A 13,581-nucleotide genomic window follows, 5' to 3' on the forward strand; every position below is an offset into this window, starting at 1 on the left:
TGCAGATGAGATTCATGTTTTTTTTTCTTGTTTTTTTTACAGTTTATGTTTATACAATAAAAACATCGAGGAAAAACAAAGCATAGTTTATTTTTTGGAAGCAAAGGTCCCCATTCAGTGACATGATGTTGATAAGACTTGTCATTCCTTTAGGCGCCTGGGGGTCATTTTGTATACATGACAACAGAAGTTATTGTTCCTCCCCTGTTCAATGTGAACAATAGTGTCTCTGTCCAAGATGAGCTGGTGGCTGTAGGTCTACAAAGAGAGAAGAAAAATGTAAACTTAAAACAAACTTTGAAATTGTGTAAATTCAATTGACCCAGATCTATCTCTCGCATCATTTTGGCATCAAGGAAACAGAGAGGAGTTAGGCTACTACAACATTTCCCAACCTTGAGGTCTGTCGGAAACCCCACGTGGGGTCGCCTGAAATTCAAATAGGGTTGCCTGAGATACTGGGTATCTTACAATTGACCAATGCATTACATTAAAACATACATACATTAAATACAAATATTTTAAAAATCCCATAATTTCCAAGTTAAGCAACTAATTGGATCCTTCATTACAATCTGGCTATGTAAAACTAAACCCAAAACAGCCTGCATAAGATGTTTGGAACATTGATTAAGCATGATTACATCAAAGTAGCAAAACACCCAGACGTGCAAATGTTGGCAAAACGAATGAGCACTGCATTCGTACTGGATATTACAACAGAGATGTTGTGAATGATTGGGACCGCCAACGTTTTGTGACCTCAAAATAGGGTCGTCAACTGCCAAAAAAAGTTGGGAACCCCTAGGCTACTATATCATGAGGGTCGTATGGATTACATGAATTGTGTCCAGAAATGGCCATTTCATTGAGAATCATGTCTCATGTTAAGTTCAATGTAACAGCAGAGGTGGAAAATTCCAGCTTCAGAGAGTAAAAGTCCTACCACATATCTGTGCCAACTAATTTGGAACTCCTCAGCCAGGTAGAGCAGCTAATTGATGAGATCACCTGTGTTAAGTGCACAGGTTGAACCAATAAATGATGGGATTTTTACTTTCTGAAGCTGGAGTTTTCCACCTCTGCGTAACAGTCAAACCATAAAAGGAAGATCACCAGCAACATCCAAAGACAAACAGCTGCCCCTTTTCTGTGGTGTGTCCCCTCTACTCATCACTGATTGGCCACCGAACCTACCTCATCCCATGATTCTCGAAGCAGAATCCTCTTCATCATTGCCCCATTGTTGTTGTCATGGAGACAAACTGCCGCCTCCCCACCGGCCTCCTCCCTCCGTGTGACCACCACCGTGAGGAGGTCCAGCTCGTCCTCGTACTCCACCATTCTGAATGTCTGGCACAGAAACAGGTGAAGAGGGGGGGACAGGTAAGATACACCTGTCAGGCAATATCACAGGTGGCTAAATAATATGTTTACTTATACGAGTTGGTCTTTTAAAAGGTGAGATCCCTCAGTCCTGATGAAAGCTTGCTGATTTGAACTTAAACACCAATTAAATACACTTTGCTCTTCCGTTGCTTGGGAAGCCACATTGACGAAAGGTTAGAATGGTGTAGTAATGGTGTAGTAAGTCACTTTGTTCCCCAGTTACACAGCCAGGTCTTTCTGAACACCATTTATTTACTTGTTTAATTCTTGTTCAAATAAAACTTGAGTGTATGGACACAATGGACTGCTAGAGGACCACAAGGCGCAGCTGAAGCTGAATTTCACAAAAAGGGCCCTGGATTATAATCGAGGATTTCTACTTCTAAAGGAGCCATATGTATTCTGTAGGCTTCAACTTGTCTTGCAGCCACATGGCATACTTGCATTGTACTGAATACAGCAGCCACATGTGGCGCAGCATCTTAAGAGTGACAGCCCAATGCTAGCTGGTTTATATGCTAACGTCAGAGAGTACTGTACATCTGGGCAATACAGGGAACAGGTGGTTGTGACCGCACGTTGTTGCTATTTCTAGGTCATTTTAAAGTAAAAAAACAAAAATAAATCAAACCACTCCACGTAGCTCCTTTAAAATGTCGACAAATCAAACAGAGAACATTCATGAGCTCTACAGATGGAATGCCCAAAGTGAGACGTGCACAGGCACGTAACAACAGTGCCGTCCAATCAGCTTGCTCACACCTCTCGCTCGGGGTCATCGTCCAGCTGGTGCACCCTCTTCTTCACCGTGCGGCCAGAGGAGGTCACCGTGACCTGGGAGGCCTCCTGCACAAGAACACAACACAAACCAAACCACACAGCTTAAACTGGACGGATTTGTACGAGGATAAAAAAACAATGAATAAACACAAACCAATCTGCTGTTCATCTCTACAGGAGCGTGAAGTGTGTCTGTGTAATATGCAAAACACAGGACCTCAAGAGATCTTGTTTACCCTTGGTATTATTAACACTCAATCACCATGGCATGAACCAATCATGGTGATGGAATCATTATCTCATCACAGTGCCTTTAAGCTTGCATTGTTGTTTTGGGCCGTGCCACTCATTCACACTTACAACAATGGTATACATTTAAAAGAAACATAGATAAATAATACAAACAGATGTATACATTGTATTTAAAAACAAAACACATTTTGTATTTCAGATTGTACGTCTGCTATTTTTGTAGACACGGTTGCAGCCATTGCATTTGACGTACTTCAATTTACTATGCACACAAAACTCTCAGCATAAAGACAACTAGATCAGATATTCACAATAACAAATGATTCAGTTGTGTACAGATAGACTTAACATACTGTAGAATAGATATACAGGTGACGTAATGCCAGGTGCAAACAGAAAGACCTAATCAGTTTGATGAATGTCTGACTTCTAAAGTACAGTACTCTAAAGTAATGGGGTGGAAAGCCACAAACAAGACAGGACCAAACAAGTCCACAATGTGTTGTACGCATCATAACAGCACATTAGAGAGAGAGAGAGAGAGAGAGAGAGAGAGAGAGAGAGAGAGTGAGAATGTGTGTGTGAGAGAGAGGGAGAGAGAGAGAGAGTGAGGGAGAAGGAGACTGTCACAGACATTACATCATCATTTAAAATCAAATGACACCCTTCACTGTTGGTTACGTCAGACCTAACTGTGAGCGTACATGTATATTATGTATGTACATATGTATGTATGTCTGTATGTATGTATATTACATGCGCACACTTACATGTTGGTCTCTCTGGGCAGTGATAGAGAAATCTTTAGTGATCTCTGACTGGCTGTCACATCCCCATTCAGTAAGCATTTTCAGAACACTTGGGAAACAAACAAACACAATCACAAATACATGAACAAACCATTTCAAATTAAATAGTAAGTCAGTCAGTCAGTGCATTTCATTTATTTAGCATGTTTAAAAGCAAAATGCTTTACATTAAAAGAGAAAGAGAACCCCCCCCCCCCCCCCATACACACACACACAAACACCAGCTGTCAGATACCCATGCACACACACATACACCGATCCCCCCCCCCACACACACAGCAGTATTCAGTATTTGTGTACAATGACATAACAATAAAACAGTCCTCCACCCCCAGCTCCAGGATCAGCGGTTGCGGCACGCCAGACGGAAAAAGCACGTCTTAAATTTAGATTTAAACGCAGTTAGGGTTGAGCCATGTCTGAGGTCACTTGGGACATCATTCCAAAGTCATAACTTCCCAACACCAGCAAATACACAGTCCCATTTTTAGTTGAGCCGAGAACGTCGGACAATCAAAAGTGATTGGGATGCAGACCGTAAGGACCTTGAGAGAGTCAGAAAAGTGTAAAATCACCGCACACTGGTCGACTCGAAATGGCTGATTTCTTTTTTTTTTTTTATTTTAGTGAACAACGCATTTCGCCATCGCTTCATCAGGTTAACTCCTTGAGACCTGAAAGAGTGTATGGGCGCTGCATAGTCAAGTCAAGTCAAGTCAAGTCAAGTTTATTTATAAAGCGCATTACATATTCCGAGGTCATTCAATGTGCTTTACATAAACAGAAACCAGTAAAACAGTAATAGCAGATAAAAGCATAGATGGGCAAAGAGTAATAATAATAAAGATAAAAAAAGATCATAATAAAACGTAAAAAAGAAAGCAGAAATCAAGGTGAAATCAATATAAGCATATCAGCAACATAAGTGGGAGCAAGACCATTAAGGGCTTTCAACACAAGCAGTGCCGCTTTATACTGACTCCTATAATGCACTGGGAGCCAGCACAAGGCTGATAGCACTGGAGCAATGGGCTCCCTCTCTTTAAGCCCATTTGATAACTTAATGGAACATGTTTATTTGCCGTCTCCTCCAGAAGTAGATAAGAGGATTCAAGCCCTTCTCTTCATGTGCATGCAATAACACTGTTAGCTTAGCTTAGCATGACTCACTGGAGGTGAGTTGGACCAGTTACAGTAGCTCACTTTTAGCTATCGGCTAGCTATAGGCTAACTGGTCTAAAGTATTCTCAAATGGTCTCAGACTGGGTAATTGCATGTGCAGAGAAGAGAAGAGAAGAGGAAGGGAAGGGAAGAGAAGAGAAGAGAAGAGAAGAGAAGAGAAGAGAAGAGAAGAGAAGAGAAGAGAAGAGAAGAGAAGAGAAGTATCCTCTTATCTAAGTCTGGGGTTAACGGCACATAAGTGTGCCATCCTCTTATCTAACTGGGGTGTGTTCCTTGAACATATTTAAACTCTCAGATAATGAATTAGTCCATCGCTGGTGTTTTTCTGTCACACTTGTTATTTCAGATCCAAAACTCTTCACTCACTTGATAGTGTTTGGCCCGACGTGGATAATTCTGCCAGACTGGTCCGGATGGAAGAGGATCCAGTCCGACTCCAGAGAACAGCAGTTCATGTCCTGAACCCCATTTCTAGCCTGTGGAGACGGACACACCGAAAAAAAACAACAATGTCTATGCGACTGAAACCAAACCCACAGACTGATCTGTTAAAAGTAAACAATGAAATGGAGGGGTCCGAAGCCTTTCCCCATTATTAGACTAGTAGTCTTTGTGAAGGAAAACTGAACCAACTAAGCAATTTGTCAAAACAAAGTATAACCTTGGTACAGAACACTAGACATGGTCTCTTTTCAGATGGCAAAGTGAAGATGCATTAAGCTCAGTCTGATGATAATGCGTCTGCTGCAGCTACATGTAGTGTGGCATCAAAACACTGGGACGACTGGTCATTGGGTTCAACCAGTACACATCAGTCATTTTCAGAGAGTTGCTTGATAAGATGAACTAGCAACATTCCATGAATGTTGGAAAGTATGTATTGAAATACCCACAATCTCTTGTCAACCCTAATGGTATTAATTTGAACTATTTAATTAAAGGGATAATCCGGAGTGAAATGCACTTTAGATCCATTTTTCGGACTATTGGGAGTACATACGTTGAGTTGACACCAAAATCATGTCATTCGGATGTATTTTGAGAAAGTTTGAGTTCACCGTTTTTAGCCAAAACTCGTTAGCCTGGAAGTGACCGGGGCAAGTCCTTTCGCCGCTACAAAACGCTATTTTTATACCTCTTCTACTGTTCCAAACAACACTACACTTACGTGGTAGTGAGTAGAGGGTCCCTAAAGTGTCAACTCAACGTATGTACTCCCAATAGTCAGAAAAATTGATCTAAAGTGCATTTCACTCTGGATTATCGTACATATTGATATATATATTCTAGGTAACTGTGATGCATTAAGTCTTAGCAACAGGCGCATACAGTACACCAACATCTACTAGGCCTCATTTCAGCAGACACTTCTCTTCTGTCAAACACACCTGGCAGCTCTGACAGTGCCGGGAGTATTTGTTGTGGCTGTAGCCTGCCTCAAACCGGCTGCTTAATCCTAACCGTGCCATTCTGGAGAGCTCTTTAAGAGGCAAAAAAACACTTCAGGCTTTCAGCATTGTAAAGCTCATGGAAATGTCTCCAAGACTACACTATCCAATTAACCCTAAAGACGACATGTTGATGGTTACAGTTATTTATTTATTTTACAGTTTTTACTCCGGTAAACAGTTTTTGTGAAGGTGTAGTGAAATAATTTTAGGTCAACAAACGCCAACACTGAGTGCAGTCTTTAACTTTAATCTTTAATAACTTTAATCATCATTACCATTAATAGAGAAAAAGTGACTAACTGGAAACCTGCAATTAGGTGACCAACGCAGTGTGCCAACCCAGGATCTCATTCAGAAACACACACACACACACACACACACACACACACACACACACACACACACACACACACACACACACACCAGCTTTTTTACTCTTTACTGGCCTTGCACTCTGGAGCAAAGAGGTATTTGTGGTATGTGCTTTAGTGCTAATCCTGGGTTAACTCAGTCACTCAGTGAGTGGTAAACCTCCCTGGAGAATAGCCCAACGACTTCATATTCCCAGCAGTCTTCTACATTTGCATTTCCATTCATTAACCAGAAACTGTTGTTCAAAGGGACTTAAACATGTCAATTATATTACAAGGGCCAATTTCCTGAGAGCAACTTGGGGTTAAAGTGCCTTGCTCAAGGGCACAACAGTGGAAGCCGGGAATTCAACCCACAACTTACCAGGCTACTGCATGCTTGCCCAGCTTGTATGTAATCCATCAAGGATTCCCTGTTTAGTCATACAAATGGTAAGACTTTGTCGACGACAGACTTGTTGCTTGCTCTCATGCTCGCCAAGGATGCTTGTGTCTGAATAACCTGTCTCTGGCGTTGTGAGACTTGTGACAAAAGCTTTGTGCTTTGCCGGAAGGTCGGCTTGCCTGTGCGGTACTTTTTTCCTCTTTGTGAATCAATACTGTATTTTTACCAACTTAACCAAGTTTACCTGGAAACCTGAGCACTTGTAACACACACACACACACACACACACACACACACACACACACACACACACACACACACACACACACACACACACACACACACACACACACACACACACACACACACACACACACACACACACACACACACACACACACACACACACACACACACACACACACACACACACACACACACACACACACACACAGATCTATATATGTATTTACCAGAGTGCCATCCTTGAGGGAGCAGACGTGGTGTGTGCCTCTGTGTTTCTTGTGACTGGGGGTGTAGATGAAGTGGAACGGGTTCCCCCCGATCTGGATCCCCTCGTGGTACATCACCTCAAATAGCACTGGGGGTGCCTCTGCCGTGGCCACAACACACGGTTCACACACACACACACACACACATCAGAACACACAACCAAACACACGGTTCACACACGTTAGAACACGCGACTGAACATACGGTTCACACACACATCAGAACACACGACCAAACACACGGTTCACACACACACATCAGAACACACGACCAAACACACGGTTCACACACACATCAGAACACACGACCAAACACACGGCTCACACACACATCAGAACACACGACCAAACACACGGTTCACACACACACACACACACACACACATCAGAACACACGACCAAACACACGGTTCACACACACACACACACACATCAGAACACACGACCAAACACACAGTTCAGTTCACACAGAGCAGAATACACTAATGCAACACACAGTTCACAAGAGAATACACGTGTGTGAGTGTGAGTGAGTGAGTGTATGTATCTAGCTCCACATCAACTGTGATGGGCAGTCTTGCTCTATGGCATGATGTTTTATGTGCCTATGAGTGTTAAAGCAGTCAACTCTGAAAACGTTTGAATCCTTTTTGTAAGAAATTTGATTGGTGAATTCAAATACCGTAAGCGCATGTGTCTGTGTGTGTGTGTGTGTGTGTGTGTGTGTGTGTATGTGCTTGAGGGATTTCTGTATGTATTTGTGTGTGCATTTATGTGTGTGTGTGTGTGTGTGCATGTGCTTGAGGGATTTCTGTAAGTGTTCTCCCTGACCTACCCGTGATGTGAATGTTCACAGGAATGCCAAGTGGCGGTTCTCCCACAATCCCTTGAGTACCACCCAGGTCACATGGTTCTCCAATAACCAGCTCTTTTGTCCTGAACTACACACACACATAAAAAAAAACAAATTCAGACAATAAGTACATCATAACAAGAAGACTGTATAAATATCATCAACTTGGATATCAATGAGTAACACAGTATATCCATTTGGTCTGTTCAATACTTTCTTTCCCCCAGTCTTTACATTCAAGACTTACGCTTCCATTAAAGACGAAAAATGTTCTACAGCATGCGGAGTAAACTTTCATTTTCAAAACCCTTCATTCAAATCTTCCATTTTCAAATCTAAAATGTCAGCAGCAATATCAAGCTCATTCATGCAGGTGATTTTACTATGTGTGTGTGGGTACCCTAATGTAGTCCAGTGTGTTCTCAGTGATGAGAGTGATGCGGAGGTTACCATGTCAACAATCGTCTCAAAGCTGTACAGCCTCACACACTTGGTGGTGTGGGACACCGCCAGCACTCCCTGAGACAGCACCACATCTGCTACCGTGTTCCCAAACACCTGGACGCAAACACACACACAGATGCAGGCACACACACACACGGGCGCACACACACACACACACACACACACAAGCACACACACACACAAGCACACACACACACAAGCACACACACACACACACACACACACACACACACACACACACACACACACACACACACACACACACACACACACACACACACACACACACACACACACACACACACCAAAAAAGGTTTTAGGTTTCATATGAATTGTCTGACAGTGAAAAAAATCAAGAGTTAAAAATAATAGAAGTTTACAAGAAAACAAAACGGCAAAATATAAGGTTTTATGAGCATACTCGTTTGTTGATCTCCAGAACACCGACCAGCTGTAGCGGAAACACCCGGAAGACGGCCAGAAACATCAGAGTGCTATCGTCAAGCCCTGCCTGCAAGGGGAGAACACAGTTTATTACAGTATATTGCTACAGTAATTTCCCACATATAAGAAGCATTGTGTATAAGCCGCAGGGCAATGTTTTATGCAAGTTAAAAGAAACAAAACCATATTAACACCATATTAACTGCCCCCCTGTATTAAACTCATAGCTGAAGACATTTAGCAAAATCATTGTATAAGCTGTGTCTAATAGTCGGGAAATTACGGTAAACCATAGTGATATTGTATGTGCCCCATCTTAAATACAGGACATTGATAAAAAAGGATTTTGCACAAATATGACCCAGTCAGAAACTGTAGTTAATATGAACAGTGTCAAATTGGATAACACATTTAAACGTGATATCAAATGTTCACATCACTTAATTCCATTAAAGCAACAAGATAAGTTGATCATTTGACACAGTTACAGTATGTTGGCTGTGCTAAGTTCTTTCTTTTTTTTCCCTTTACAGACAGAATGTCATCTTGGGTTCTTGCAGCTCGAACGGAACGCTTCAGTTACGAGTCTGGTGTAGCTCCACTGTAAGACTTCAACACCATGGCAGCGCGCACACACACTGAGGAAACATGCTTGTGTGTGTGCAATATTCTCTTTTTTATGTCACTTTGGATAAAAGTGTCTTTTGGATAAAAGTGTCTGTTAAATGACGCAAAACATACAGTACCCTCCAGAATTATTAGCACCCTTGGTAAAAGTTGCCTAAAAATAGGTATAAAAAATAATCTTTAGGTGATTTATTGTACTCCCACAATGAAAACAATGAGGAAAAATATACCCTGCAAGGCAAGCAAATTTATTCTGAGAAAAAGGAAAATCTCATAAAGAAATAAATATTTTTAACAAAAACAGCTTGCTCACAATTATTGGCACCCCTGAAACATATTATGTACAACATTTAACAGGAGCATGTTCCTATGTAAATGCAACGTTTTAAAGTAAATCAGAGTGTCTGTGAACTTTCAGAAGTAGTTCATGACGTTCTTTTTCACTATGGTATGAAAATGAAGTCACTCAGAGGCTAAATCCTCTAGTAATTTTTCAACATTGGAGAGACAAGAGAATACACTAAATTGAAATAAAAAGAAATTGTGCTGACATTTGTAAGTAAGAGAATGTCTATGGAAACTAGGTATTTTGTTGAAAATGCCTATATTTCCAGTTAAAATGATGACTAAAAGGTTCTAATCATCTGGAAATGTGGCAAACATGCTTGGACAAAGACCCATGGCTGTTTTGCTCCCACGCACAGTATGGAGGATGGTATGATAGGCAAAAAAATCCATAAGAACCACTGTTGAGAGTTACAGACAAAGCTATCATCTTGGGGTCACCAAGCCCCCCAAAAAAATCTTCAAAAGTGACCTCACTGCTAATAGATTATTTAGACAGCATGTCAGGTTAAAGCCAGTAGAGTCATTTAATGAACAATGTAAATGGCAGGAGTTACTGAATGGTACCATGACATGTCTGGGAGTGTGGTCTATTGTCAGATGAAAATAAAATTATGCTCTTTTGCTAAAAACACTTAAGGTGTCTTTGGCGTACATAGAAGAATGACTATACTAAAAAGAACCCCATGCCTAATCAGAATTATGGTGGAGGGGCTGTGCTATTGTGGGGCTGTTTTAATTCCCAAAGGCCTTGGGAACCTAATTAAGGTGCATGGCATCATGAACACCAAGAAAAACCTGAACATTTTCAAAGGAAATCAAACAATCTCTGCCAAGGCCCTAACAGTTGGTCATGATTGGATCATTCATCAGGTCAATGAACCAAAACAAATGCACAGATCAAAACAAATATGGTTTACTGAACACAAAATCAAGCGTCAGACATTGCCATAGCAGTCCCCTGATCTAAACTCCATAGAAAAACAGTGGGATGAGTCAACGAGAAGAATGCACAAGTGTGGACCTAGCAATCTGGACGATCTGGGGAGGTTTTGTAAAGATGAATGGTCTTAAATCCCTTACTTTGTATTCTCAATCTTTATGGGGTGTCAGAGAAGAATATTACATGCTGTTTTATTGACAAAGGGAGGTTTAAGAAGGTATTACAAGTAGGGGTGCCAATAATTGTGAGTGACGTGTTTTTATTAAAAACATTTATTTCTTTATGAGATTTTCCTTTTTCTCAGAATAAATTTGCTTCCCTTGCAGGGTGTATTTTTCTCATTGTTTTCATTGTGGGAGTACAATAAATCACCTTAAGATTATTTTTTAGACCTATTTTTAGTCAACTTTTACCAAGGGTGCCAATAATTCTGGAGGGTACTGTAAATGTAGAGTAGAATACAATGTAATGGAGCTGAAAGCCTACTCTTGAAGGGATCTAGCTTACTCTAACCGCTGGCGTACCTGTCTGGCCAAAGGGGAGAGCTTCTTCTGAATAGACTTGGCATAAATAGTCTCCTGAGACTCATCCCAGTTGAGGTACCTGTGGACATAGATAATAAAGCTTTATCATTGTATTGTATTATTTATTATTATATCTACGCCTGTGGATACATACTGTAAGTGGGCACCATTGCAATAGATGGCGGATCTTTGGCTCAACCTTTTAAAAGTGGTTCAAGTGGTTGGCACTTGGCAACCAGACTAATCTGGTTGCCACTTGTAACAATTTGGTAGCCAAGGGCAACAGGGCAACCGGACAACCATTAATGTTGAGCCCAAGCCCTAGAGTTTTTCTATTGGAAGCTTTAGGCCAGGCTTGTCAGTAATATACTTTAGGGCCTGTTTACATTTGCTTTTATAATGCACTTTGAGTGATCCAATCAGAAGTGGTCAGTACAAGAAGACACACATCGCTGCTTACACATGAGTTCAAGGTGTACAGCCAGGGGCATTGCTGACCGCCTGTGTTTAGACTCTGTTATTGCTAACGTCATATTCATTACCTTCGCCAAGAAGGTTTTGTTTTCATCAGGGTTTGTTTGTCTGTCTGTTTGTTTGTTTGCTTGTCTGTCTGTGTTTGTTTGCAAGATAACTCAAAAAGTTATGGATGGATTTCGATTACATTTTCAGTGAAGGTCCGAAATGACCCAAGGAAGAAATTAGCGATCTGTATCACCGTCTGGTTCCAGTTGGCGATTATGTTTTCGCTTGGTGGAGGTTTGCTTTTCTAGTTCTAGAACTACAGTAGAACTTCCATTGTCTGAGACGCATCAGAATGCATTAGCGTTTTACACTACACAACATTATGAGATATCAAAAGTGGTCAGATCACCTCGGTAAGTGGTTTGAGTGACTGGATCACAATGTGTTTTGGTGTTTCTTTACACTTGTGATTGGATCACCCTAGACGCATTTTAAAAACAAAAACGTTAACAGGGTCTAAGACACGTCGGAGCGCAACTGGCCTGAACTTGTGCTGGGGAGACAGGTAGACCCTCTGCAGCACCTCTCCCGTGTTTGAGGAGATGCGGCTCAGCCAGCTGTCGGCAGTGACCACCACGAGGCTGCACCGCTGGTCTGACGACGACGGTAGCGTACTCCCCTGTCAAGAGACAACACAATCAAGAGCACCATCGCAGTTAGAAATCCACTATACCAGCTTTGTGTGGATATATATATATCGAAGGATGTGTTGCAAAATTTAAATGAATTTACCAAAGGTGATTGGAGAAATAGGGCATCTTCAATCTTTTCTGCCTTGCTGCATTTTGGTAGCTCATACAGTAGTCTTGGTTTGGCCTGCTGGCTACAAATTGAAAATAATTCATTAAAACACTGCAGACTTTCTCTAATTTCTTATAAACTCTTCTTATAATTATTTCCACTGTACTGTAACACTGTAATTTGCCTTGTTACACACTAATGATAATTATTTCATTCTGATAGAGTGAAGAAACTTGAACGTGAAAATGTGTTATGAGATTTTTACTATTTTATACCCCAATGACCTTGGGTATGAAAAGACAACACAAATCCATGCAAAGTGAGACTGATGAAAAAACTAATATTTACCTTGTATAACAGCATCTGTAATTCTCAAAATATAATCTTCCAGATTCATAGGAAATGGGGGACTTTGAAATCTTGGTCCAGACCTCCTTAAAGACAACATCATCCTACGAAGGTGGAGATCACAAGATACTTCAAGAACTCAGATGACAAGGAAAAGGCAGAAGACAATAAACAAAAAAAAACATTTTAAAAGTTTATAAAGTGGGGGTGACTATTACATTTAGTAAAATTTCTCGGAGGAGAGAAAGGTTTCGTCGGAGCAGACAGCCAGCATCTTTAGAGTAGTAACCCCTTGACCTGAAGTCCATATGAAGGCAGGCATTTTGACCAGACCGCAGTTCTCTCGCTAGAGGGCGCTGTTGTGAGGGGGTTTGTTTTGGACACATGGAGGCATGCGACCTAACGTTAGCTTAGATACACGCTGGACAATAACCTTCTCTTATACGCTAGTGACTGCAAGGTAAGTTTACAGTTTCTTGGAAAGGAAAATAATAGCTCAGTTGGTCAAGTTTGCTCCAGTGGCAGAAGTTGTAACATTAGTGTTGCACACTTTACCGGTGTGTAACATAACGTTAACAGTTTGGTCTAACATTTGCAAGCTAATTACAATTAGCTGATCTGTCAAAGTTTCCTTTCTC

The 13,581-nt window shown here is 41.2% G+C and overlaps 1 protein-coding gene across 1 annotated transcript; it reads right to left on the reverse strand.

Moving 5' to 3' along the window:
• Positions 1–71: 71 nt before the first annotated feature.
• LOC134078756 (DDB1- and CUL4-associated factor 17-like) lies at positions 72–13,581 on the reverse strand (the record flags this gene model as incomplete). Its single annotated transcript, XM_062534889.1, is given in 14 exon segments — positions 72–258; positions 1,198–1,353; positions 2,152–2,235; positions 3,192–3,279; positions 4,779–4,888; positions 7,093–7,232; positions 7,967–8,072; positions 8,435–8,542; positions 8,871–8,960; positions 11,333–11,411; positions 12,337–12,473; positions 12,587–12,677; positions 12,944–13,047; positions 13,162–13,581. Coding segments are annotated over 14 exon segments (1,578 nt in total). The 3' UTR covers positions 72–141.

This window comes from Sardina pilchardus, chromosome 4, assembly GCF_963854185.1.
Source record: "Sardina pilchardus chromosome 4, fSarPil1.1, whole genome shotgun sequence".
NCBI classification, from domain to species: Eukaryota; Metazoa; Chordata; class Actinopteri; order Clupeiformes; family Clupeidae; genus Sardina; species Sardina pilchardus.